The sequence below is a fragment of the Orcinus orca genome, chromosome 2, assembly GCF_937001465.1.
Source record: "Orcinus orca chromosome 2, mOrcOrc1.1, whole genome shotgun sequence".
Taxonomy (NCBI): Eukaryota; Metazoa; Chordata; class Mammalia; order Artiodactyla; family Delphinidae; genus Orcinus; species Orcinus orca.
Genome location: NC_064560.1, coordinates 197,392,687 through 197,418,246, shown reverse-complemented (window position 1 = coordinate 197,418,246; position 25,560 = coordinate 197,392,687). Strand labels below are relative to the sequence as shown.

Here is a 25,560-nt window from a genome sequence, read left to right as displayed (position 1 = left end):
TTTGATGACATATATGATAGTCATAACCTTTGACTATGGTACGTGTAGGTGTGAATTTTTTTTGGTTTATCCTCTGACATTTGTTGAGTTTATTGCAGGCATATACTGATGGGTTTTTTAAAACCAAATTTGGGGAAATTTTCAGCTCTTATTTCTTCAGAGAAAATTTCTTTGCCATTCACTGATGGTCACACAAGATCTTGAAGCTCTGTTCACAGTACACATTCTTTTTTCCTTCTGTTCTTTAGTTTCTATTGCTTTATCTTCAAGTTTGCTGAGTCTTTCTTTTTCCAGTTCAAGTCTGCCCTTGAGCACCTCCAATGAATTTTTCATTTCAGTTATACTTTTCAACTCCAGAATTTCTATCTGGTTCTTTTTTTTTAATTAATTTATTTTATTTTTGGCTGTGTTGGGTCTTTGTTGCCGCACGCGGGCTTTCTTTAGTTGCGGCAAGTGAGGGCTACTCTTGGTTACGGTGCACGGGCTTCTCATTGCGGTGGCTTCTCTTTGCGGAGCACAGGCTCTAGGTGCACAGGCTTCAGCAGTTGTGGCGCGCGGGTTCTAGAGCACAGGTTCAGTAGTTGTGGTGCATGGGCGTAGTTGCTCCGCGGCATGTGGGATCTTCCCGGACCAGGGCTAGAACCCGTGTCCCCTGGGTCAGCAGGCAGATTCTCAACCACTGCGTCACCAGGGAAGTCCCCAGCATACAAAGATATGACATTAATCTTGACTATATTCCCCAGGCTGTACATTTCATCCCCGTGACTCATTTATTTTGTAACTGAAAGTTTGTACCTGTTTATTTCCCTCACCTATTTCATTCATCCTCTGCCCCTTCTCCCCTCTGTTTCTTCTCTGTATTTGTGACTCTACTTCTGTTTTGTTTGTTCATTTGTTTTTTAGATTCCAATTAAAATGACACCATACAGCACTTGTCTTTTTCTGTCTTATTTCACTAGGTATAATACCCTCTAGATCCACCCATGTCATCACAAAAAAACAAGATTTCATTCTTTTTTTTTATAGCTGAGTAATCCATTCATCTGTTGACAGGCACTTAGGTTGCTTCCATATCTTAGCTATTGTGAATACTACTGCAATGAACATTGGGGTGCATATATCTTTTCTAATTAGTGTTTTCGTTTTCTTTGGGAAAATAACCAGAAGTGGAATTTCTGGAGCCTATGGTAGTTCTATTTTGTTTTTTAATTTTATTGAAATATAGTTGATTTACAATGTTGTGTTAGTTTCAGGTGTGCAGCAAAGTGATTCAGTTATACATATACATCTATTCTCTTTTAGATTCTTTTCCATTACAGCTTATTACAAGAGATTGAGTATAGTTCCCTGTGCTATACAGTAGGTCCTTGTTGGTTAGCTGTGGTTCTATTTTTAGTTTTTTGAGGAACCTTCCTACTGTTCTCCATAGTGGCGGCACCAATTTACATTCCCACCAACAGGGTACGAGAGTTCTCTTTTCTCCACATCCTTGCCAAACTTGTTATTTGTTGGCTTTTTAATAATAGCCATTCTGACAGGTGTGAGGTGATATCTCATTACGGTTTTCATTTGCATTTCCCTGGTGATTAGAGATGTTGAACATCTTTTCATGTGCCTGTTGGCCATCCGTATGTCTTCTTTGGAAAAATGTCTATTCTGCCTAATTTTTAATCAGCGTGGTTGTTATTTTATGTTGAGTTGTATGAATTCTTTGTGTGTTTTGGCTATTAACCCCTTATTGGATATATCATTTGCAAAGATCTCCTCACATTCGGTAGGTTGCATTTTTGTTTTGTTGATAGTTTCCTTCACTGTGTAATTCTTTAAAAAACAGTTTCCTTTAGATCTTTGAACATATTCATAATAGCTGGCTTTAGGTTTTTGCCTACAAGTCCAACACCTAGGCTCCCTCAGAGGCAACTTCTACCAACTGCTTCTTTCCTGTGTGTGACTGCATATTTCTCTCTGTATGTTTCACAATTTTTGTTAGAAACTAGACATTTTGGATAATTTATTATAAGAAAGCTGGATCCTGATTTGCCTCCCCCAGGGGTTGTTGTTGAATTTATTTGTTTATTTAGTGACTAGCCTGGATGAATTATTTAGAGACTCTCTCCCCTCCAGTGTATAAACACTAATATCTATGCTTTTTAAAAAAGAAAAATGTTCTTGGCTTCATTGTTAACCTGGCTTCCTATAAATTGATCTGGGTAAGCATAGCTTCACAGTCAGCCAACAGCTGGTTGTAGGTTTTGCTTAAACACCCTGAGCCAGTAAGGTTTCCCCACGCTTGTTGTGGTCAGGCACACATTCAAAGCCCAGGCAATTTACAAGCCTGTCCTGGCTTTCCCTGCCTGCTTGTGCACCGTCAGCCAGAGACAAGTAGATAACCAGACCCTCTCCCATCTTTCCTGAACGCACACATGTGCACAGCCTTCCAGATCCCCAGGAATGTGGGGGGCCTTCACAAAACCCCCTACGGCTGTCCCATCCCCCAGATCTGTTAAAATGTTGGCTGGTCTGCCGCTTTTCTGAATCAGTGTTACAGCCCTGGGCAGCTGTGATATTGGCCTTTCTTGATTGTTTTCTGGAGAGACAGCAATTGCTTTTGACAGTGCCCCCAGAGAAAGGGCTTTTCTCTGGAGCTCCAAATTAAATCAACGCTGTCCAACAGCAGCGAGACTGCTGGTCTTCATGCTGCCACATGCATTTGGGGAGATGGGAGCAGCCCCACGTTAGAGTGGCATGGATCCCATCATTGTCAACCAGGGTTAAGTAGCTTTCCTTGAATAAACGTCTTTCAATTTGTTATATGTCTTTGGTTAATTCCAGAGTTTCTGAAATGGTTGTTTTTGACAATATCGTCCAATCTTATCATTGCCTCTCGAGAGACAGGATTTGCTAGGGTCCTCCTTCTACTACTGCCCTCACTAAACTTCGAATTCAGTTGCTGCCCAGTCATGTCCAGCTCTTTATGCACAGAGACCAGTGAACAAGGAAAAGAGCCACCATTTGGCAGGAGAAATTGACGTTGATTATCAGGAGGAGATGGGGTTTCAGTGAAATGATGGGAACAGGAAGGAACAGACTTGGCACCCAGGTTATTTTCTGGGCCCCTCTAAGAACACCTCCGCCTGGTTTGGTGGTAAATGGACCAGTACAGAACCACGGCCTGAGCAGTGCACAGTGACCAAGGTTTCAGATCCCACGGGGCTGAGGGTTGGGTACCGCTACCTGTGGGCCACCTAGACCATGACAGGCACTGCATACCTGGAACGATGAGAGGAATGTAGGCTGGGTGGGAAAATTTAAAGACACTGAGTGTCATGCGTGGCCTCGAGATCAGCTGCAGCTGCAGGGGGAGAAAGTTCATCCCATAATGTTCCTCTTGTGAGGTTTCCCTAGGGAAATGAGGCCCCTAAGTCCTGGAGGAGTTGCTCTCAGAAACTGCTGCATGAAGCAAGTGAGATCCAGGGACACCGGGGCTGGACTGGACTGGCTGCCCCTGGGGGCTGGGAGGGTCATGGCCGACAGCTGTCGGCTGAGTCCCACCTCCTGCTTCTACCATTGCCCTTGGCTGCCGAGGACCTCCTTGCCCAAGGTCAAAGCCCTTTTTCTGAGGCAATCCACATCCAATGACTGTTCAATACGGAGGTATAAAGCCCTAGCTCCCATCCTCCAATGTGGGACAACTCTTTTTTTTTCTCTTTTTTTTTTTTTTTTTTTGCCCACACGGCTTTTGGGATCCTGGTTCCCAGACAAGGGATCGAACCCAGGCCCTGGCAATGAAAGAGTCCTAACCGCTGAACTGCCAGGGAAGTCCCAATGTGGGCCAACTCTGAAGGGCCATCCCAGCTCCCAAACCCCACACATAGTTATCTGAGTCCTTCGCGGTTACCCCACGCCACGATCCACACCTGGTTCCTCGTTCCCCAACCCCCCCGACCGCCCACCACGGGTGCTGATCTCAAGAATGTTTCTCAACAAATCTCTCGTACTTAGAGTTTGTTTCCAGGGGAATCCAACCTGCAACAATTGGCATTTCACTCTTCATTTAATCATACACAATTAAGCCCAGCATTTATCATGAATCAGTTCTCCCTTCTCCTTTTTCCTCGCAGCTGGTAGGGAGAGAGGGGTGGCGATAAACAAAACAAACCAAAACAAAACAAAAGCCTAAAAGACAGGTGATAAAAATGAGGGCAACTATGCTATGAACGGGTAACTGAACCGCTTTTGGACATCAATGTCTAAAATGATGAAAAATCGTGATTGCATAAAACTGGGACCTCTGGGGACTTTGACAATAACCTCTAGGAGGCCTGAGCTGGAGATAACTTCAGACTGTGGATTGAGCGGGGTACAATCCTCCGCACCGGGCACTGCCCTTAGAGGGGTCTGGAACACATGGGCAAACTAAATGAAGGTAAAAAACTCTTTCACGTGTGTTTTGTTGCACTGGTCTCCTCCGATGCCCACTCCAAGAGTGGGTTCGGATCACACAGAAGTCGAGAGGCGTGGCTTGGGAGCTGTGTTAGTCAGGGTTCGACCCTAGGAGTTGAACAACTCCGAGGGAGGGGGCAGAGGGGGGGGGGCTCTGACCCTGCGCAGCTGGGGGAGCTGGTAAGCAGGCTCTGCAGAGTCTGTTGTCTTTGCTGGAGTTTAAGGAACGCAGGGCAGGCAATCAGGAAGATAAGAGGAATGTGAGGGGGGTCGGGGATGAAGAGCAAACTGGAATCCATAAGCAGAGCTGGAACCCCACAAGGATAAACAGACCGAGGTCAGTCCTCCTTGCCTGTGAAGCTGCTGATATGAGCATCGTGCAGAACCCTAGACCTTTCCCATGGAGCTAAACACACACGTCCGGCCAGGACTTGGGGACGTGCCTCTTCTTAAATCCCGTAACTTAAATACTGAGATAGAACGTTAATGACTTTTGCCCTATCTTAGGCTAAATGAAACGGAGATGAGAGAATGGGAGAAAACAAGAATATCGGGCATATAGATACATAGACATATTCAAAATAAGGAAGAACTACTCATAATTCCCACAGTCATTCCTAGAACTGGCTCCGCCGTTGTAGCTGGTATTGATATTTATAACTATCTTCTTCCCACGCCATTTTGTGTTCCCTTTGCCTTTAGCAAGCCTCTCAGCTACTCACGGTTCTTTGCCTTGCAGAGTGGCCCGAGCATTTATTCACGAAGAGTCTGGGCTATTGGAGGTTCTGCATGAATTAGGTCATTAAAGTTTTCTATTGATTTTAATCATAGGACCTGGGAGTAATAAGAAGCCCCTAAGAGACTGTCTGCATTCCAGACATACCCCTCCTTTCCCCCAGCGTGTAGTGGCAACCCAATTTCTCCCTGATAGTCAGCGCCAATCACCCCAGCCAGTACAGTAACCCCCTTCTTTGCTTGTTGATTCAGGGCCATAGGGAATTCAAGTGGCCAGATGGCGGTCTCCACACCAGCTCAATAGAACCATTGTTGTGTCAATGATGGAAGCATTCTGCAGATCCACGGATGCTCGTTTTGGCAGAAGCGTTGAGGGCAGGAAAGGCAAATGCATATCCAGAGTCAATATCTGTTCCAGTAAGAAAAAAACACTCCCCCCTTCCCTGATGGAAGGGGTCCAATGTAATCAATCTGCGCCCAGGTAGCTAGATGACCCCTTGGGGAATGATGCTGTATCAGGACTCAGGGCTGATCTCTGCTGTTGACAAATTGAGCCCTCAGCAGTGGCTAGCGATGACTTGCCTTGGAGAGTGGAAGTAAAGGATGCTGAGACCATGCACAACTTCCGTCCCTTCCAACATGGCTGCTTTGTTCCTGAGCCTCTGGGACAATGTGTGGCAGAGAAAGAAAACGGTCCAGTATCCACAAAACAGGCATCCTAGCTACTTGGTTAATGTAACCTCCCTCTACTGAGGCCAACCTTTGAAGACCTTGGTGACCATTCCCACGAGGCACAAATATCTTCATGCTCTGTGCCGATTTGGAGGGGTCTATCCACTGATTTCTTCCAATTCTCTGACCACCCAGCCAAACCATTAGCCATAGTCCATCAATCAATACAGACCCGTATCTCTGGCCGTCTCTCCTTCTAGACAAAACGAAAAATCGAAATTCTGCCCATTGGTAGGAGTTCCACTCATCACGGGCCTTCAGGGCTGTCCCAGGTAGGGCTATAGATCTGTAGCCGTCCAGTTTGGGATGGTACCTTTATATCATGCAGAGCCATCTATAAACCAGGATGGAAATTTTTCTTCCTCACTTAGCTGGAAGTTTATGGGAACTCCCCATTTACGGGAACTCCACAAATACACATTGACAGAGAGAAGGTGATATAGCAAAGAATAGGGGCCACGGGTACCTGGGTCACTTCTCCTTATGACTCACTTTTGCCTTAAGGTCTTGCTTGAACTTGAACTTATAGACACCACTTCTATTTGATGATGGAGTGCTGCTGTGTGGGCCTGAATAAGGCTTAGGGGGTCAGAATACACCTAGTCCCCAATGGGTAGCTTGGTTACCCATGGTCAAGAGTTCAATCTCTGTGAAAGCCCAGCAGCAAATAAAAAATTGTTTCTCAACTACTCTCAAGTGGAGAGCAGTTACCCACAGAGGATGGTAGGAATTGGCTCCAATATTTCAATGGTCTGCACTGTGGTTCACTTAGGAGGGGTTGTGAAAGGCTCCAAATAGCATCTTCTCTGCCACTGACACTTCCAGCACCACTGGACCCACTGGATCTTGTGGCCCCAAAGGCAGAGCAGCTCGGATGGCAGCCTGGGCTCTTGTTGTGGGCCCCACTCAAAACCAGCAGATTTTCAGGTCTTTCAATAAAGGGGTCAGAATGGATATATGTTGCCTCCAAAATCCAAAGAGTTTCACTAGAAGTTGTGTTCCTTTCATATGGATAGGAGGCAGCAGATGAAGCAACTTGTCCTTCACCTTGGAAAGACTATATCAACATGTCCCTAAATCATTGAACATCTAGAATTTTCACCAAGGTGGAGGACCCCTGAATTTTTGTGGGATCTATTTCCCACCCTCTGGCATGCATGCCTTTTGTCCTGCTCACCAGATTCAACCAGTGGAATATCATCAATGTGATGAATCAGCAAGGTGTCCTGGGAAGGGAAAGACAAACAAAATCCCTGGGGAGTAGATTATGAACGGGCTGGAGAACTGACATGCCCCGAGGAAGGACGGTGGTAATGTATTGCTGGCCTTGCCAGCTTGTTGATTTTACTAACAGGTATAAAGAAGGAAGCATGCACTCGTGCACCGGCTACATCCTAGGTGTCAGCAGGCAGTGTGTGGATTTGCTCCAGCAGTGAGACCACAGCTAGAAAAGCAGCTGCAAATCGGAATCACCACCTGATTAGTTTATAATAATTTACTGTCATTCTCCAAGATCCCATCTATTTCCTCTCAGACCAAATAGGTGGATTGAATGAGAATATTGTAGGAATAACCACCCCGGCATCTTTCACATCTTTTATGGTGGCAATGATCTCAGCAATCCCTCCAAGAATACAGTATTACTTTTGGTGTATGATTTTCATAGAAAGAAGGAATTCTAGAGGCTTCCACTTGGCCTTTCCTACCATCATAGCCCCCACTCCATGGATCAGAGAATCAACGTGGGTGTTCTGAAAGTTGTTGAGCGTGTCTGTTCCAATTATGAACTGCAGATGGAGAGATGGCCACAGGGAGGGTTCAGGGACCCACCAGGCCCACTATGAGACAGACCTGAATAAAGCTTCACTAATCACTTGACTTCCAAAAGCCCCTACTCTGACTGGTGGACCACAGTGGTGCTTTGGGTCCACAGGAATTAGTATTAATTCAGAGTCGGTGTTCAGGAATCCCTGAAAAGTCTAAGATACAAATGAAGGGCTTTTGCAGCAACATGGATGGACCTAGAGTTGATCATACTAAAGTGAAGTAAGTCAGACAGAGAAAGACACATACCGTACGATATCGCTGATATGTGGAATCTAATTTTTAAAAAATGACACAAAAAGGGCTTCCCTGGTGGCGCAGTGGTTGAGAGTCCGCCTGCCAATGCAGGGGACGTGGGTTCGTGCCCCGGTCCGGGAAGATCCCACATGCCGCTGAGCGGCTGAGCCCGTGAGCCATGGCCACTGAGCCTGCACGTCCAGAGCCTGTGCTCCGCAACAGGAGAGGCCACAACAGTGAGGGGCCCACGTACCGCAAAAATAAAATAAAAATAAAAAATGATACAAATGAACTTATTTACAGAAGAGAAACAGATCTCGAAATCAAACTTACGGTTACCAAAGGGAAAGTTGCAGGGGAGGTGATAGATTAGGAGGTTGGGATTAACATATACACACTACTATATGTAAAATGGATAACTAACTAAGACCTAGTGTATAATAGCACAGGGAACTCTACTCAGTACTTTGTAATAACCTATATGGGGAAAGAAACTGAAAAAGAATGGATATATATCTATTTATATATATATAACTAAATCACTTTGCTGTATACCTGAAACTAACACAACATTATAAATCAACTATGCTCCAATAAAAGGAGTGCAGTACCTTAGCCTTAAGAATAGTTAGGTATTATTATGATTGATGATAATAATGACAGCAAACGGTTCTGATTCCATTCTTATCCACAACTTGGCAGAGTGACATCTGGGGATGCCACTAGGTAGCGGGGTCGGGGGTCAGGGGGAGGCATCACAGGCAGAGTGAGTTACTTCATAGTTGGAGAGTAGGTGGACCGGGAGGTAAGCAGAGCTGCTCCACCCTGAAATGGCAAAGGCTGGAAGCTCATTCTACCCAAGATTCTTCCTGATGAGCTTTAGGAATGACAGACTGAGATTGCCTGTCTCCCAGAAACTCCAAGAGAAGCACGTTTACTAATACTAAGAAAATTGGGAATACATTATTTTAAAAAATAGAAGAAAGGATCAGGTAGCAGAAAGAGAATTGGCATAAATATTTGGAGATCTTGATGCTGGGTTTAGCTCACCCACTCTCTAGCCCGATGATCTTGGGCACATGTTTTCCCTCCTTTGAGCCTGAGTTTCATTATCTGTAGCACTAGAAGATAATATTATCTACCTCTTGTGTTGTTGAGTGAATTACAGAAGGTGATGCTGTACTAAGCACATATTATCAAAAAGACAAGAGATAACAAGCGCTCGTGAGGATGTGGAGACAAGGGGACACTTGTGCACTGTGGGTGGGGATGCAAATTGGTGCAGCCGCTATGGAAAACCACCTGGAGTTTTCTCAAAAAATTAAAAATAGAACTACTACATGATCCAGCAATCCCATGTCTGTGTATCCATCCAAAGGAAATGAAATCACTCTCTGGAAGAGATATCTGCCCCCTTAGGTTCATTGCAGGATTACGTACAGCAGCCAACACATGGAAACAACCTGAGTCCGTCAGTGGATGAACGGATAAAGAAAATGTATACATACACACACACATACACGATGGAATATTATTCAGCCATAAAAAGAAGTAAATCCTCCCTTTCGTGAAAACATAGATGAATCTGAAGGGCATTAGGCTAAGTTAAATAAGAGAAAACCAGATACTGTATGACTTGTATATGTGAAACCTAAAACCCCTGGCCTCATAGAAACAGAGATTTGATTGGTGCTTGCCAGGGGCTGGGGGGTGGGAGAGATGAGGAGATATTGGCCAAAGGGGACAAACTTCCAATGATAAGATGAATAAGTTCTGGGGATCTAATGCACAACTGGTGACTATAGTCAACAATACTGTATTGTATACTTGTGATTGGCTAAAAGACTAGATCTTAAATGTTCCCACTACGACAACAACCAAAAATGGTAATTAGGTGAGAAGGATGTGTTAACTAACCCTACTGTGGTCATCATTTTGCAATACATACGTGTATCAAATTATCACGTTGTACACCTTAAACTTACACAATATTATGTGTCAGTTGTATCTCAGAAAAGCTGCGGGATGTGGAATAAGTTACTTCGCACAATGTTAACTGCATAGACTTAGTCATGGGCTATTCGTGTTACTTCCTTTCCTGTCCTACCATCTTAGGCCGGGGTTTCTAAACTTGGGCATCATTAATATTTGGGGCTGAATAATACTTGTTGTGGAGGCCATCTTGGGCTCTGTAGACCGTTTAGCAGCACCCCTGATCTTTACCCGTTAGGTGACAGCAGCGCCCGTCCAGTTTTGACAAAAAAAAAGTGTCTCCAGACATTACTGAATGTCTCCTGAGGGGCAAAGGTGAAAAACTTCAGGCTAGGTATTCTTTTGGTCTCTTTCCACATTTGTAAATAAGGAGGTGAGGCTGGAGATTAGATTCTTTCAAAGCTATCACTCATGCATGCATTTCTTTATTCCCCTATTCAGAAAACCAATATTATGTGTCTGCTTCATGCAAGACACATATTTGTACTTTTATGGCTTTCGGTTTTAATATCTGATGGTGCATCTTGCCCCTTCACTGTTTTTTAAATTATTCTTACCACTTCACTTTTTAAAAGATAAACCTTAAAATCATATTATCTAATGATCTAATGCCAATAAATAGCATTAAACTTATAAATTAATCTGGGGGATAATTAGTATGCTTATAATATTGGACTTAACTACTCAGACCAGTATATATATATATATATATATATACACACACACACACACACACACACACACACACACACACATATATATATATATATACTTTTATTTTATTTTTTTTTTTGGCTGCATGGTACAGCTTGTGGGATCTTAGTTCTCTGACCAGGGATCGAACCTGGGCTCTCAGCAGTGAAAGCGCAGAGCCCTAACCACTGGATCACCAGGGAATTTCCCCCAGTATATGTTTTCAACAGGATGTTATTGGTATATAGGCTTTTATAGATGTAGAGTGTGTGTCCTACCTTGCTAATGTCTCCGGTTATCTTCGGGTCATTCTCCTGAGCTTTTGTGGTAGACAATGATGTCATCTTTAATAAACATTTAATCTCCTTTCTATGTTTTACTTTTTCTTGTTTTATTACTATGGCTAGAAGTTCTAGAATAATAGTAGCACTAATTGTTCCCCTTACCTGCTTGCTATGGACTGAATTATGTCCCCTTCCTCTGCAAATTCCTATATTGAAGCTCTAACCCCCCAATATAATGGTATGTGGAGTTGGGGCCTTTGGGTGGTAATTAGGTCATGAGGGTCCTCATGATGGGATTAGTGGCCTCCTAAGAAGACACCAAAGAGTTGGGTCTTGCTCTTCTTTCTGTCTCTCTGTCTCTCTCTCTCGGTCTCTGCCTCTCTCTCCCTTTCTCTCCCACGTGAGGATACAGCAAGAACATGGCCATCTGCAAGCCTTCACCAGAACCCTATCATGCTGACACCCTGATCTCTTCCCAGTCCCAGAACCGTGAGAAATAAACGATAAATGTCTGTTGTTTAAAGCACCAGGTCTATGGTATTTATGGTATTTTGTTCTGGTGGCCAGAGCTGACTGAGACACTGCTCCTTTGCGGAGAGGAAGTAGACATATAGATAGTAGGTGGCCCGAGGGACAGAGCCAAGTGTAGAGCGAGGCCCCTCTGACCCGAAAGCCAGGGCCTCTTCCTGCTGTATAAAACACAGCTTTCCCTGCCCTTGGGTTTTCTTGATCAGTAGGATACTGAACATTGATTAAGACAGAAGTTCTTAATGACATTGAGGAGATATGAATTTTTTCCTAGTTTGCTTAATTTTTTTAAAAATCAGAGACGTATTTTATCAAATTCCCTCTGGCATCTACTGAGCTGTTTATTTTAGTTTTTTCTTGGGCCTATATTTTGGGTTGAAATTTGACCCACTCTTACGCTTGCATCTTCGCCATGGTCACAGGGCAGCAGAGCCTGGAGCCACACGTGCTTCTCTGCAGGGCAGGGCCCTCAGTGGTTCCGAATTAGCTGGGAATTTCCTCCCCCAAGCTGGGGCCTGGGGCTGGCCTTCCCCCTCCTTCCTCCTCTGAGCTCCGAGAGGTTCTTGGATGAGCGATATGCAGTCCAAAGCCTTCTTCTTCAGCAGTAGGAGAGAGTCACTAAAGAGAAGAAGGCCCCAGGGCCGGAGATCACAAGTGTGTTATCATCTGTAGCTGGCGTAGCGGACATTCCCCAGACCCAGGGGCCAGAGGGTCGTGGAACCTGAAGCCATGCAGGCCGCTCAGTGCTGGGAGCCTGGACTGGGTCCACGGAGCCCACTTCCTCCCTCTCCTCCAGGAAGCCCCCAGCCACTGGCTCCCTCCGTGCGCAGCTCCTGCTTATTCCTCCACTTGGAGTCTACTGGGTATTTTCATTGGCCTGCTCCCCACGCTCTGTGTCCCCTGCAAGGGCCCCTCATGGCAACAATCCCTCCTGATGCCCCAGCCTCACCCCTATCCGCCCCACCACTGAGCCTTCCCCATCCTTGGGTCCTCGTGGCCGGCACCACCCGGCGCTGAGCCCACACCCCACACACTGCAGCAGCCCAGTCCCTCCCCCCCAGGGCACCCCAGCCCCCCCCCACCCCTGCTGACCCAGCCCACCAGCCACCGCTGCCCCGTGGGAGGGGGCAGGTCCCGCAGGCTGGTTGGCTTCTCCTCCCAAGTCACCTGCCTGACCGTCGGCTTGTCTAGCAGCCACCCCAGTTGTCCGTCATAGTTGCCTCCCTCCTGGACGCTCCGGGGCTCACTGTCTATGAGTGCATTTATTAAAGCGAAGTTAGACTTGCTTTCCCAGAAAATGCTCCACTTGGTCATGAGTTTTTAAAAAACATTTGCCTGTTTGGGTTTGTTATTGTATCAAAGATTGTGTTTCTCTACTTAGGATGGTTAACTTGGTTAGCCTTGGGGTTCTCCTAGCTTTGAAAAAAGAATCGAAAGATCTTCTTTTTTTTTTGCTCTGGGACTGTGTCTAGCCTGGGCCTCCCCTGTTCCACCAAAGGGTCAAATATTCCGCACCCCAAGTGAGGTAACAGAGCTGGGCCACTTTGGGGTCTTCTCCCAGCACTAGTCCTGCTGGCCATATTGAGGAATTGTGATTATTAATATAAAATTCTTTCCATAGAAGTTTCCATGTTTATAACCTCAGCTTTGCCATCCTATTTTTTTTATAGTTTCCGGAACAGCATCCGTCCCTGAGGTTGTATCGCCCTGGCCATCCCTCTAGTGTGTTCCTGCATTGATGAGACACCCACCACCCACCTTCCCAGCTAAGTGGGGGGGGTGGCCAGACAGGAGACCGGAGCAGCATGGAGGGAAGAGGTGGGTCTGAGAGGGGAGGACTCTCAGGGGGCCTGGGGCCCGGAGGGGCAGCTGGGTGGACAGTGGCAGTGACCTGGCAGAGGCAGCCCCAGAGAGGACGTGGAAAGGAGACCCCACCCCAGGGCTGCCAGGCCAGCAAGGATAAAGGACTTGAATGAGGCTCCTTTGCCCTCGCTGGGGACTCTGGCTGACTCTTCTCGGGTGGATACTCCATGGGTGGCTTTACTGAGCTGAGTGGACATGCTTGTGGCCTGCGGCCTGGGGCCAGAAGAGAGGCGGGTCCCTCCGGTCATGAGCGGGGCCCAAGTCAGGAGTGTACACGGGGCCCATATTCCTCATGTGCCAACGATGAAGAGATTCCAAGTCCCCTTAAATTAGTGTCAAACAAAATCTGTTCCACTCCCTCACCTGGGCAATCCCACTTTCCCTAAATCCTGGAAGGCCAGAGGTGAGCATGGAATTCTCGGATGCCCTGCAGTTCTGGTCTGGAATCTGGTACCTGGGGAGAGCTGGCCCCCGGCTCTGCTTCGAGGGTCCTCAAGTGCTCCCATGTGGAACCCCTCACCCCCGCACCCCTCACCCTCACGCCCCAGCTCCATCCCCACCACCCACAAACAGCCCCCCATTGGAGACAGAGGAGAGAGGCCCTGCAGGCCCTGGAGGTGGGACCAATGGGCAGGAAATGCCTGTGCTCCCAGCCCCAGAGTGTGGTCTGCGAGGCCCGTGGCCTCCTCTGCTGCATGGGAAGGACTGGATCGGGCCAGAGCAAGGCCCTCCAAAGTGTGGGCCCCTGACCCTACTTGCCCAGGTCAGAGACCACCAGCAGGGAGGGACGTGTGTGTAGCCCGGCGCGTACAACAAACCAAAGCAACGCATGAGGTAGCCCTTGGTTTTTGTTTATTTTTTCAATAAACAAAAGTTTTTTTGCATGTCTGGTTGCAGAGACGGGAAAGCTAAAAAGAGCTCATCACTGACATGTTTGAAATTTTTTGGTCACAAGATCATAACGCCTGCTCCTCTCTCAGTTTGGGGACCGAATTGGTGATCATGTCTCCGATGGCTGTCTTTAAGCTTCCCCGTTATTGACGTAAACTACACACTACTCCAAACACACCCGAGGTGTGGATGGGCAGTCAAGGATCCCGACACTCTCAGCAGAATCTGGTTACCCCATAGACGATGGAATGGACCATTTCTGCGTGACGTGAAGACCGTGGCAAGGCTGCTGACCCTGTTCTGATCTCGCGGGATGTGTGCGGTGGGCGCGTGGAATTTGGGTGGGGAGGCCTCAAGTGCTGGTAAGAGAGAATTTGTCACGTGGGCAAGTGAGATGGTCAGGTTGTAAGGGAGGCGTCTGTTCAGGACTCTCCGCTCCCACGTTAATTTACCTGCACTGTGCTAGGCTCCCTGGGGACCGCTGTGCGTCCAACCCTCCCAGGCGGCCCCGCGTCCTGCGTGCCCTCAGCTCCCTGCGCACCGCCTTGCACTCAGCAGGTGCTTCGAAATGCTTCCTGATCAAATGGATGATGGACGGATGGATGAACCAATGAGGACTTGGTCAAGGATAGACTGTGGGGGGTCTTTTCCTTGTCATCGCGGGACGTGGCTGTTCTCTACAGCACGGAGACCAAAAACGTGAAGTAGAGAATTTGATCATTGCGTCCCATCTTAGAATTTGGCGTTGGGAGAAAACAGGATCAGAACCGTCAGCAGACTCGATCGGGGTCTCACGCGAGAGGCCGGGCGGGGTACCAGACACCCGCCCGACTATGCCAACAGTTCTTTTTTTTTGTCTTTTTAAAATTTTATTTCTTAAAACGAACTCAAGATGAGATGAGATGGTGACTCCAATGACCTGGAAGGGGCGGAAGGAGGAAGGGGTCGGGGTGAGGGTTTTCGGAGGCTGGGGGTGGGCACCAGGGAGGGGAGGGCAGGGGGGTGGCAAAGGGAGCTGGTGATCTGGGGGGGGGCTGGCAGTGGTGACAAGGGTGGCGAGTGAAGGTGACAGGGTTTGGGGATTGAGGGTGAACTGTGGGGAGGAGGGTGGAGAAGGTTGGGGAGCTTTTAGGGGTTTGGGGTGATGGTGGGAGGGGGGTCACCTGGGGGGGCGACGGGACTGTGGGGTGCAGGGTGATCAGGGACAAGGCGACGAGGGTAGTGGGGGTCTTGGGCTGGGGATGATAAAGTGCCTGGAGTGGTGGGGACGATGTCTTGGGTGAGACGTCGGGAGGAGCTTAGGGGAGATGAGGGTCGGGCTCTGAATCAGGATGACAAGGGACTTGGGACGGTAAACCGGTGGCTGAGAGAGATGAAGTCAGTGGTCACGTGATGGCGGTGACGCGTGTGGGTGATCTGAATGACCGAGATGACGCAGGTGATGATGGCTTAGCAGGGTAAACACAGCAGGTAGTTAATACTCCATAAAGCTAATATAGATTCTTATCCAAATAATTTAAGAAGCAAAATATTCCTAACTGGCACTCAAGGGCTGTTTAGCTGCCCAACTCTAAGAGCTGGAAAGCTAAACAGAGCTCTGTCCCATTTCCTTCTATTTTTTTGCAAAAAATATAGATGCTCTTTTTTTAAAAAAAAGTCAAAATCTATCACTAAGAAGCTGGCTAGGTCTTTGGGGATCTGAGGGTTATTAATTCAGCAACACAAATGAAATTCGTGCTGTGTAGGCCAGGTCTGGCACCACGGTGGGCACAGAACTAGAAAACGCCCCACAAGCGACAATTTCCACTAAACGCTGTGAAAACCTTGGTGAGGGCTGTGTTGCTGCTCAGATTCGCCGGGGCACTTGTGGTTCAGGGTGCATTTACATTCTCTAACCTACAGGGTAGGAGGCAGGTATACGGTTGTTGGGCCTTTGGGGAGGTGGGTGGATAGGCAGGTGGCGGAGGCGCTGCCGAAGGGGCAGCCCCTGACCGCACATCGTGACTCAAAGGGGGCGATCGTTTCCAGATGGGCAGTGGGCCAGGAGGCTCCCCACTTTGAGAAATGCAGTTACAATCCATTACAATACATCAAGTGTACGTCCAGGATAGGCCCGAACCTTCGGATCCCAGGATGAGATCAGTGTCCATCAGATCCTAATTTTTTAGGGTCAGGGACTGTTTGGGCTCATCACCCCCTCGTTCCTAATTCAGAGTTTGAGAGCAAGAGAGGGGCCTTGGTGGTCACTGTGTTCAAGCCCCTGCCTGGAAAGGGGCTGAAAGGGCAGCCCGGGGTGGGAAGGGGACTCGCCAAGGATCACACAAGCGAGTTAGTGGCAGGGCTGGGATCAGGTCCCGACCCCCGCCAGCAGCCAACCCGGGGTTCTCTCTGCCTGACACGCGGCCGCTGCACTCTGCTGGACCTCAACTCAATCGGAAAGACTGAAGGGCTTGCGGTGTTGATGTGAGTGCGAGTCGGAAGTGGCGTGTGAGAATTAACGAACGAAAGAGATTTTAGCCCTTTTCACAGTGGTTGGTCATGGCAGCAATCGTAACGGTTTCACGAGGACCCTGTGGCCGAGATCCCTCGGAGAGGGACGTCGGCACAGAGCCCTGGTTCTGTTGCCATGTTTTTTTTTGGTCTTTTTGATTTTAGGTTTAGAGTTTAGAATAACATACTTATTTCTCTTACTCGTTTAAAGATGACATTATTATTACCATTATTTTTTTTTGTATCATGCATTAAGAAGGGAGAAAGCGGATTCTGGCATTGCGTTTGTCACACTGCAACACAAAGGTAATAGAGGGAAGCACAGCGTTCACCAGATTTGACACAAAGGAGAGCAAACTCCACCACAAAGATGAGAACAGACCGCATATAGTGAGCTCTGCGGGACCCCGAGAACAGAGAGGGGCCGCTGGGAATGCTGCCTAGATCTCCTCATCGCCAGCCTCCTTGCTGAAGGTGGTCATGTCGATCTTCTCGGGGAGGATGATGTTGACGGCCAGGTCCTCCCCGCTGTTGTAGTGAAGCAGCAGGTTCTTCTTCTTGCGCAGCATGTGGTTGTAACGCAGGTTGGACACCCAGGCCTCGCACTTGTTGAGGAAGACGATGCCCATGGTGCCCAGGACCACCAGGCTGGTGAGCACGCCCAGGATGGTGAAGCAGATGGCCTGACCCTCGGAGAGGAGCGGAGTGCTCTTGTTGAGCTCCTTCATGGACACCTTGAGGATGCGGTGCTCGGGCTGCGGCACCGGCAGCTCGTGCACCCCGGGGGTCAGGCGGTACGTCAGCCCGTAACCGCTGGGCAGACGGGTGACCTGCTGGGGGCCCGCCGCGCGCTTCCGGCCGCAGATGGGGCCCGTGAACTCGGGCTTGCACAGACACCCGAACCTCACCTGGGAGTGCTGCAGGCAGGTGCCCCCGTTGAGGCACGGCTCGTTGGCGCAGGTGGACACCGGGCGACTGCAGGTCTTGTCCATGAAGCCGGCGGGGCAGCGGCAGCGGAAGTCGCCCCCGATGTCAGTGCAGATGCCCTGGTTCTCGCACGGGTTGGGCGTGCAGCTGTTGGTCACGATCTCGCAGAAATTGCCTGAGAAGCTAGGGGGGCACAGGCAGGAGGCATGGGAGGCCCGGCCCTCATCGTCCACGCAGCTGCCTCCGTGCTGGCAGGGCGAACTGCAACACAACAGGGGGACACGGTAAAGGGCCCTCGGGCACTGAGCTAGGACAGTGGTGCCGGGAGTGGGGACGGACGCTCCGCTCCCCCTCGTGCCACGTGGCAAACCTCCTGGGGCCCGACAAGAGGGCAGGTGCTCAGAACGCACGAGGTGAGGGAGTGAGAGCCAGCCAGGGGGGCCCCGGGGAGCACCGGGCACCATGACCCCTGCCTGCGAGGGGCTCCGGGGCCGTCCGAGGTGGGAGGCCCGCCCCCCAAGTGGGGTGTGTGCCTCACCCCCATCACACTGCCAGCCTGGAACATGCCTGACCTCCCGAGTCAGGATGCCCATCTCCTCTCCCACCTCTTAGGTCATCTCTCCGACCAGAGGCCTGACAGTTAGTCACTGCACAGGTCGGGAAACTGAGGCTGAGAGAGGCAAAGTGAGTGACACCCCAGGGCTGCAGCCAGCTGCCCCCGTCAGCTCCGTCCCCAGGCCGTGGAGGCCGAGCAAAGCAAGGCATCCCTCAGGGTCTCCCACCTCCACCATCCCCAGCCCCTCATTATTATTTTTATGTTCAGCGGAGTGAGCCTGCGGGCTATTGTACAGGAAACCCTTGGGGACTCTCAGAGGAAAAGAAAACGCGCTCTGTCTGCACCGGCTGGAGTGGTGTCTGTGCCCGGCTGCTTAATAGTGGCCCATTCACCCAAGTACAGCTTGCAGACCGAAGCTGTGTGCTCAAAGCGGAGCGCACACAGCATTTAATGTAAGTGCTTTTAAACGAGCAGACCCTTTGTCATCTGATAAATGCCAAAACTCTGGGGAAGAAAGGGGCTCCCAGCGCAAGAAATCAGCATTGCTGCTTCAGGGATGAGGGTGGCATAGGAGCCGGGGCTCTGAAGGAATTTCAAGGACCCTGGGCTCTATTTTGACAGACTGGCTCCAGTCTGTTAGAGAGAAAAGCAAAATATTTTAAAGGTCTCGCTCCGTATTTCCCCTTCCCACCAGCAAGCAGAAATGGAGTTCTGAGCCCGCCCAGGACACTGATCTTGAGATGCTGCAAGAATGCTGGTTCCTGGCCCTTGCGGCTCGGGGCTCTCTGCCCCACCCCTGGAAGGCATTTTACACTTTGGTTTCCTCACGGGACGGGGGCGCCCCTACCCGCAGCTACTGGCCCAGGCCTGGAGTCTACTTTGAATTCTCGCCTCTCTCGAGATTTCTCCTGGTCTCCGTTTAAGCCCCCTCGGAGGGTGGGACTGGCTCCACGCACTGAGCAGATAAGGGCCGGAAATGGCTGAGCTGCTGGGAAGCCCGCTCAGAGGCACCAGAGAGGCCAGGGGCCGTTCCATCTGCTAGGCGCGCTGCCCAGAGCCCCAGAGCCCCCTCCCCACGAGGGGAGCTGAGGGCCGAACACTCCACCTTCCGGGGCCCCGTGCTGGCTGCAGCCCCCTCTCCCCACCTCCTAAGACATCCCAGAAAACCCCAAAGCAGAGCCTACCAGCTCCCCCAAACCCGCCCCTAAAACACGGTGAGCGGGTTTCACAAACAGCCTTGGGCGCTGCCGAACTCTGATCTCTTGTTATGTCGCCTTTAGAAAATTATGCAGCTCGAGCTCTGGTTCACAGTCCCAATCTACTCTCATTCACACACATCAGGACTCGGGAACGTCAGGGGAATATGAAATCGCCTTCAGGATTGTTTGAAAAAATTATGGAAATGACACACTCCCCCATAAATACCCCGATCCAGGGCGGCCCCCCACGGGGTGCAGGACGAGCACTTACTTGGTCTTTTGTCAGGCGACAGGTCCGACTGGGTTAGGCTGAAAGGGTCTTTAGGGGGTGTGAAAAAGGAATCTAAAGTGGCGTTTATCAGAGCACACATAGCCCGGAGAGAATACTTACCCATTCATCACGCAGGGCCCGTCCTTTTTCTGGCAGTCCTTTCCTGAGAATCCAGGGGCACAGGAACACTCGTACTGGCCGTTATCGAGGTTCACACAGGTTCCGTTGTTGGCACAGGGGGTCGAGGCGCAAGCCCGAACGTCTGTGGGGAGAGAGAACCAGGGAGATGAGGGGGACACAGACGCTGGACGGAGAGCATCCTGGGTGGGGACAGGAAGAGCCCCCTCCGTCTGGTCGAGGGGGACCCCGTGTGGCTGCCGAGATGTCTCTGCTTGTGTCCACTGCCAAGGGCCACCCAGCGGGGTCCTGAGGAAGAGGGTGTAGCGACCCCCCGAACCCTGATATAAGTAAACAGCTCAGGGAGCTCGAGGGTCACAGAGACAGAAAGTCACGGCCACTCACTAATATTCAACAGGCCAGCTGTGCCCTTCTGCTGGCGCCAGGTCACCTCTTCGGTCCAGCCACACTGACCTTCACCGCAGACCCCTTCCCTCCCCCCAAAACTGTGCCGAGCTGAGATCCCCTAACGGCTGCCTCCCAGACAAGTCTCTTGTGTTTGAAGGGGGTCCTTGCCGCTCGGGGGGCTAGTGCAGCCCAACTGTTAGCAACGTCAGCTGCCCTTCATACTCCTCCATCAAAAAGGAGCAGGGGGGGAATGAGATGTAAAGCCCCCTGTCGGGAATGAAGAGACCTGGTTTAGACCCAGCACCGCCTCCACCGCTCGGTGGTCTCTCTGAACGAAGGGGGTCCAGGATAAAAAGGCTGCATCTTTTGAAGGCAACGCAGTGAGAACTATTGAGTGCTCGCCTGTAAGCACGGGTTTCCATGAACACTGGTGTGTTTCCACCACCTCCCGTCACGCACACTTCATTATTCGGGGCTCAGCAAGGCAGGGACGGGCTGAACAAAGGGGCCTGGGTCAGGGGCTCTCTGACAGTGGAGCCCCCAGCCCCCAGGCCCGGCCAGGGAGAGACCCTTTCTGTGCCCATCTCCAGCCGGCTGCCGAGTTCAGCTCCCTCCTCCCCCCGCCGCCCTGACTCTGTGCCTCACTTTCCCCAGTTAGAAAAGGGGGGGGCTCTCCCTGGCCCGTCTCTGAGAGCCCCATCAGCTTTGTTTATCTACGACCCGAGCTGCCGCATCGGCCAAACACAAAGCCAGGGCCAACCAGAGACGCAGCGAACGAAGGCAGCCTGGGTTCGGGTCCCCGGGGCTGAGGCCACACACGTGCAGATTTATTCCGTCTTTTCAAGAGCCCCGCACCCTCATGGAGTAGATGGCAATCAATCAGGAAGGAAAAGCTCGCACGCCAAGCTGATGGCTTATCCCGAGCACACGAGGCGCTCCTCGGGAGCCCGGCTTGGTGCGAGGAAACATAGAGGATTTATCATTACGGGAAGGCGCCAGGCGTTCGCACGCAGCGCCTCCGTGGCAAGCTTCTAATTCCCTGCTCCGGGCGCTCCTGTCAATGGGGATCTTAAATTTAAGCTGGAGAGCTGGCGACCACCCTACTCCTCTCCCACGGCGTCAAGCCTCGTGAGCCGGGGATCAGCCCACCTTCTCCTCTCCTGGGCCTCTGACCCCAAAGTCGGATGGATTAAGCGCCACCGGGAGAAAGCTGCCGGGGGGGTGGGGGGGTGTCTCTGCCTGCCTGCCGGGGCAGCAGCTGTGGCGAGGACAGCCTCAGAGACGGGTGAAAAGGGAGAGGGCTGGCGATTACCCGGAGGGCTGTTTCCTCTGGACCCAGCCGTCCCAAGCTTTTGTCAACCCAGTGGGGAAGGGACCTTTTGTCTGGAGAACTCCACGGGGGGCGTCCTGGATTAGATATCAGAAAGAGTGGGCTCCAGGCTAAAAGCCCTGATCCCGAATGGTGGCTTTTCTGGGACCCCTTGGGTCCCCAAAACAGCTCAGAGGTACTTCAAGGGTGCAGAGCCCAAGCTCTGTTGGCCAGAGCGTGAGTCAGCTGTGGGGCAAAGCCCGCATCATATTGGCTGGGGAGACTTTAAAGTCCCGAGACAACGTGATGGGGGATTTTGAAAGCCCCACTGCCTTGGCTACGCGGGGCAGGGGTGCCAACAACGTGCTCTTAGGTTTTTCTTAACGGGAGAGTGTTAGAAACAGCCTCAGATGAGAATGAACCCATTTCTGGGGCACAGGGAGGGGTTTTGTAGTTGGCTGTCCCCCCAACTTCTTAGGTGTCCTGAGCAGACCCCTTTGCTTCCCGAAGCCTCAGTTTCCCTACTGGTACCACTCGTCTATTACTGACGCTGCCGTCGGGACCGAGGGGCAGAGAGCCCGCGGCAGCTGCCTACACTGCTGGGAGTTCTCTCGAGGACCTTGGTTTGCCTGGGCTTCAGGGCAGGTTTTGCCAAGTGAGAATGGGCTCGGGTGAACATTCTGCAGCCTGAAGGTGCAGCGACAGCCAGCTCTCAATTGCTCGGGGTAACGGACGGCAAAGACTGCATAAGTTAACAGAATCAACAGATCACGCCAAGCTGCACTTGAGCTACTTCTCAGCCGTTCCCGACCCCCCACCTCCCCTTGCACTTGACCTCTTCCAGCACAGCGCCCGGCCCTGTCCCAGCGGCCCTGACTCAGCTCCCGCTGCGCCCAGCACTCGCACCCAGCACCCTCCCCGCGCCTGCCTGCTTGCTTGTTGCAGCATATCCTGAACAGCCTGGCGGGTGAATTTCACGGAGTCTCGGCTCTGCGACCCCCTGAGTCCTTTCCCCTCTCAGAGCTTCAGTGCCCCGAACAGGTTTCTCGAGGCTGTGGTCCCCACCCGCTCAGCTTCGCGTGGCGTGTTTGCGACTCTTTACTCAACTGGCAGCCCCCCTACCCCAGTGCCTTCCCTGGTGCTCGGTGCTGGCAGTGCAGAAGGGAGCAAAATGAAGTCCCTACCTGTGAGGAGGCTCCCAGCACCAGCAGGAAGTGTATAAACAGATCATTACCATACAGAGCGCTGGGGTGTGTTGGGCTAAGGCAAGAGGGGGAGGGGCGGCAGCCACCGGGCTGGGAGGAGGTGGCTGGGGGCCGGGGGCCAGGGCCAGGGTGGACGGGGCAGGTGCCAACCTAGGTCGCAGAGATGTCCATCCCAGCCGTCCTTGCAAATGCACTGCCAGGGCTCCACACAGAGTCCATTAACACAGCCGGGAAAGGTCACGCACTGGTCACACAGGGGACCCTGCCAGCCAGACTGGCACCTGCGGGAGTTGGGGAAGAAAGGTGCGGATGTATGTGGGGGGGCAGGGATGGAGAAGGGGCTCCGGTTGCTTTCTGTGGAACCAAGAGCCCTCGCGGGTCTCTGCCCAGTGCCCGGCCGGTGGGTCCCAGGAAACCAATACCAGTCACCTGAATGGAAAAGCTTAAACAGGAGATCAGCTGGGGAGCAGGCAGAGGGGTCCCCGAGAGCCAGAGGAAGAGCTGCGTTTTGCCGCAGTGGCCTGCAGTGGTCTCACCTGCAAGAGGCTCTCCCGCCACCCACCCCTCTGAGAACGCCGTCCTGTCCCCGCCACCGCTCCCAGCATCCCCCGCCTCCCGGTCCTCTTGTCCCCCTCACCTCCCCCCACACGTCACTGGTTTCCTGCGGGGGCGAGGAAGCTGTTTGCTGCAGTCCAGGGGCCAAGCCCTCCCCGTTTTTTCTGCCTGACGTCATGACTCCCCAGAATTCTGCCCTGGCCCTCCAACACGCTGCCTCTGGGGAGCCGCTCCATTACCTGCAAACATTGTCATCCTCGCAGAATCCATTTTGGGGGTGGCAGGCCGGGAAGCATTCAGCTCCTGAGGCACAAGAAAGGTTACACCATTCACCCCACGAGGCCCTGCAGGCTGTGGCAGAGGCCACGACGGCCTCCCAGGAGGCAGCCTCCGACCCTCTGTGGCTCTCCCCACTGGGCACACGGTAGGCACTGCATCCCAACCCACGTAGGAGAAAAATCTCCGCATGTCCCTGGTTATGGAGTGACCGCAGCCCACTGCCCAGCTCCCAGGACCAGGTCAGACACCCAGGGTCCCTCCAAGAAATTACAGACGCCAAATCCTAAAAGCAGGAATGAGGAGACAGTGAACGAGAACGGAAAGATTCTGACCCCTGGGCACTCGGCCAGACCCTCACTTTTGCCAAGTGAGCTAAAGGCGAGGGGGGGTGGGGCCAGATTTTGAGGTATTCAGCTCTGGGGAAGCCCAGACAGGTTCACCTGGAGGGCTCACAGGTAAGGCGTCTGGAGTTTTTAAAGGTTAATCCCAGTTAAGCCAGGCACCCAGGTCAAACTCCCAATTTTCCCCACGCCAGACTCTTCGTATTAAAAAGACGAACAAGGGTTTTGCGGAAAAGACCGTAATTCTGACACTACTTAGAGATTCTGACACTTTAATAGGCACCTACTGTGTGCAGTGCCTGTAACTCCCGCCAGCTTTTCAGACAGGACCCCCGTCACCACTGGTGCAGCGGGCTGGGGGACCCTGCGGGAAGGGGGCAACTCTCTCGCTGTCAGAGACATATGGCCGCCACAGACAGGAGTGTCGCAGCCCCTCACCTAGACAAACGCCACGCAGGAGGGGCTCGGGCTGGGCTCCCAGCTGGCAATCTGAGGCGACGACGGCAAAGTTACCCCCCCACAGGCCTGTTCCCGAACGCACACGCAGGGACCCCCCGAAGTTGAACCCCAGAGCATTTTCACAGAGGGCTCCCCAGCATCACCTCGTTTCTCCATACCTCCTCTCTGCACACCGACACCCTGCGAGCGCCACTTCTGCGGGGCGGGAAGGGGCCGGGGTCCCACAGCTCCCCCGCCCCCGGGGACCCCAGGGCCGGGCTTGGCATGCGAGGGTGGCAGGGAGGACCAGGCAGGCGCGGCGCGGGGCTTAGGATTAGGCGGGACGGGCGGAAGTCGGGGCGCGCGGGACGGGGCGCGCGGGGCACGGCGGCCGGGGGGGCGTCGCAGCCTTCCCCAGAGGGGGCGCGAGCCAGGCCGCCGGGGGGCTCACCATGGGCACTGCGGCCGAAGGCCAGCAGGAGCAAGAGGACGGGCAGGAGGGCTGCGGTCGCGGTCATCGCGGGGCGGCCGGGGTCGCGGTCCCGGGAGCGGCGCGGGCGCGGGTCCGGCTCCGGGCGCCGCGCTGGGCTTCTGGTTGCGGACGCGGAAGGGGGCGCGGGCGCGAGGCGAGGGGAAAGCCAGGGCTGCACCGGTCTGCGCGCTGCGCTCTCCGCTGCCGCCGCCGAGCTGCCGCCGCCGCCGCGCGCGCCGCCCTTTTCGTACCGCCGCCCCCCCGCGGCCCCCGCCCCCCGCCCCCGCCTTCGCGCGCACTGGGCCGGCGCCGGCCAGTCCCGGTGACCCCCGCCCCTCGCGGGGCCGCCCCCACCACTGCGGCGTCCCGGAAACCGGCTCGCGCACGCGGGGCACTCTTGGCTAGACGGGCACCGGTACCCCGCGCGCCTTTGGCACACGTTCCCCCCACAGGACGGCTCACGGGCGCGCACACACGGGCCCGCTTAGGACAAGTCGCATGAGCTAAACACGGGCTGGGCCGTAGACCCCAGGAAGACGCGAGGATACGCTCGGAATACAGAAACGCGCACAGAAACACCACAACACTTATCGCCAAGGTCCCGAGCACGCACGCCATGGCTCACGCACCCAGAAAAACCCAAACGCACGCTCTAGAGACGGGGAAAACGCACACTGTCGCACACGCACCGGGAAAAACACTTATGAGGAGCCTTAGGCACCCACACTCGTAGCCATAAAGACGCAGGGAAATGCAGACACACTCGTAGCA

The 25,560-nt window shown here is 52.2% G+C and overlaps 1 protein-coding gene across 1 annotated transcript; it reads right to left on the bottom strand.

Moving 5' to 3' along the window:
- Positions 1-16,916: 16,916 nt before the first annotated feature.
- Positions 16,917-25,000, bottom strand: DLK1 (delta like non-canonical Notch ligand 1). The gene is made up of 5 exons (XM_004262403.4): positions 24,769-25,000; positions 23,499-23,562; positions 22,855-22,985; positions 19,786-19,927; positions 16,917-17,900 (listed from the first exon to the last, which is right to left on the bottom strand). The coding sequence occupies exons 1-5, from the start codon at positions 24,833-24,835 to the stop codon at positions 17,153-17,155; spliced, it is 1,152 nt and encodes a 383-aa protein (XP_004262451.1). The 5' UTR covers positions 24,836-25,000; the 3' UTR covers positions 16,917-17,152.
- Positions 25,001-25,560: the final 560 nt, after the last annotated feature.

What these genes read in the sequence shown, in the direction of transcription:
- DLK1 (XM_004262403.4), bottom strand. Translation starts at nt 24,835, where the DNA reads ATGACCGCGACCGCAGCCCTCCTGCCCGTCCTCTTGCTCCTGCTGGCC. An exon ending in TGGACATCTCTGCGACCTAG is followed by an intron (nt 19,928 to 22,854) that starts GTTGGCACCTGC and finishes CTCTCCCCACAG; the next exon opens with ACGTTCGGGCTTGCGCCTCG. An exon ending in GGGCCCTGCGTGATGAATGG is followed by an intron (nt 17,901 to 19,785) that starts GTAAGTATTCTC and finishes GTTGTGTTGCAG; the next exon opens with TTCGCCCTGCCAGCACGGAG.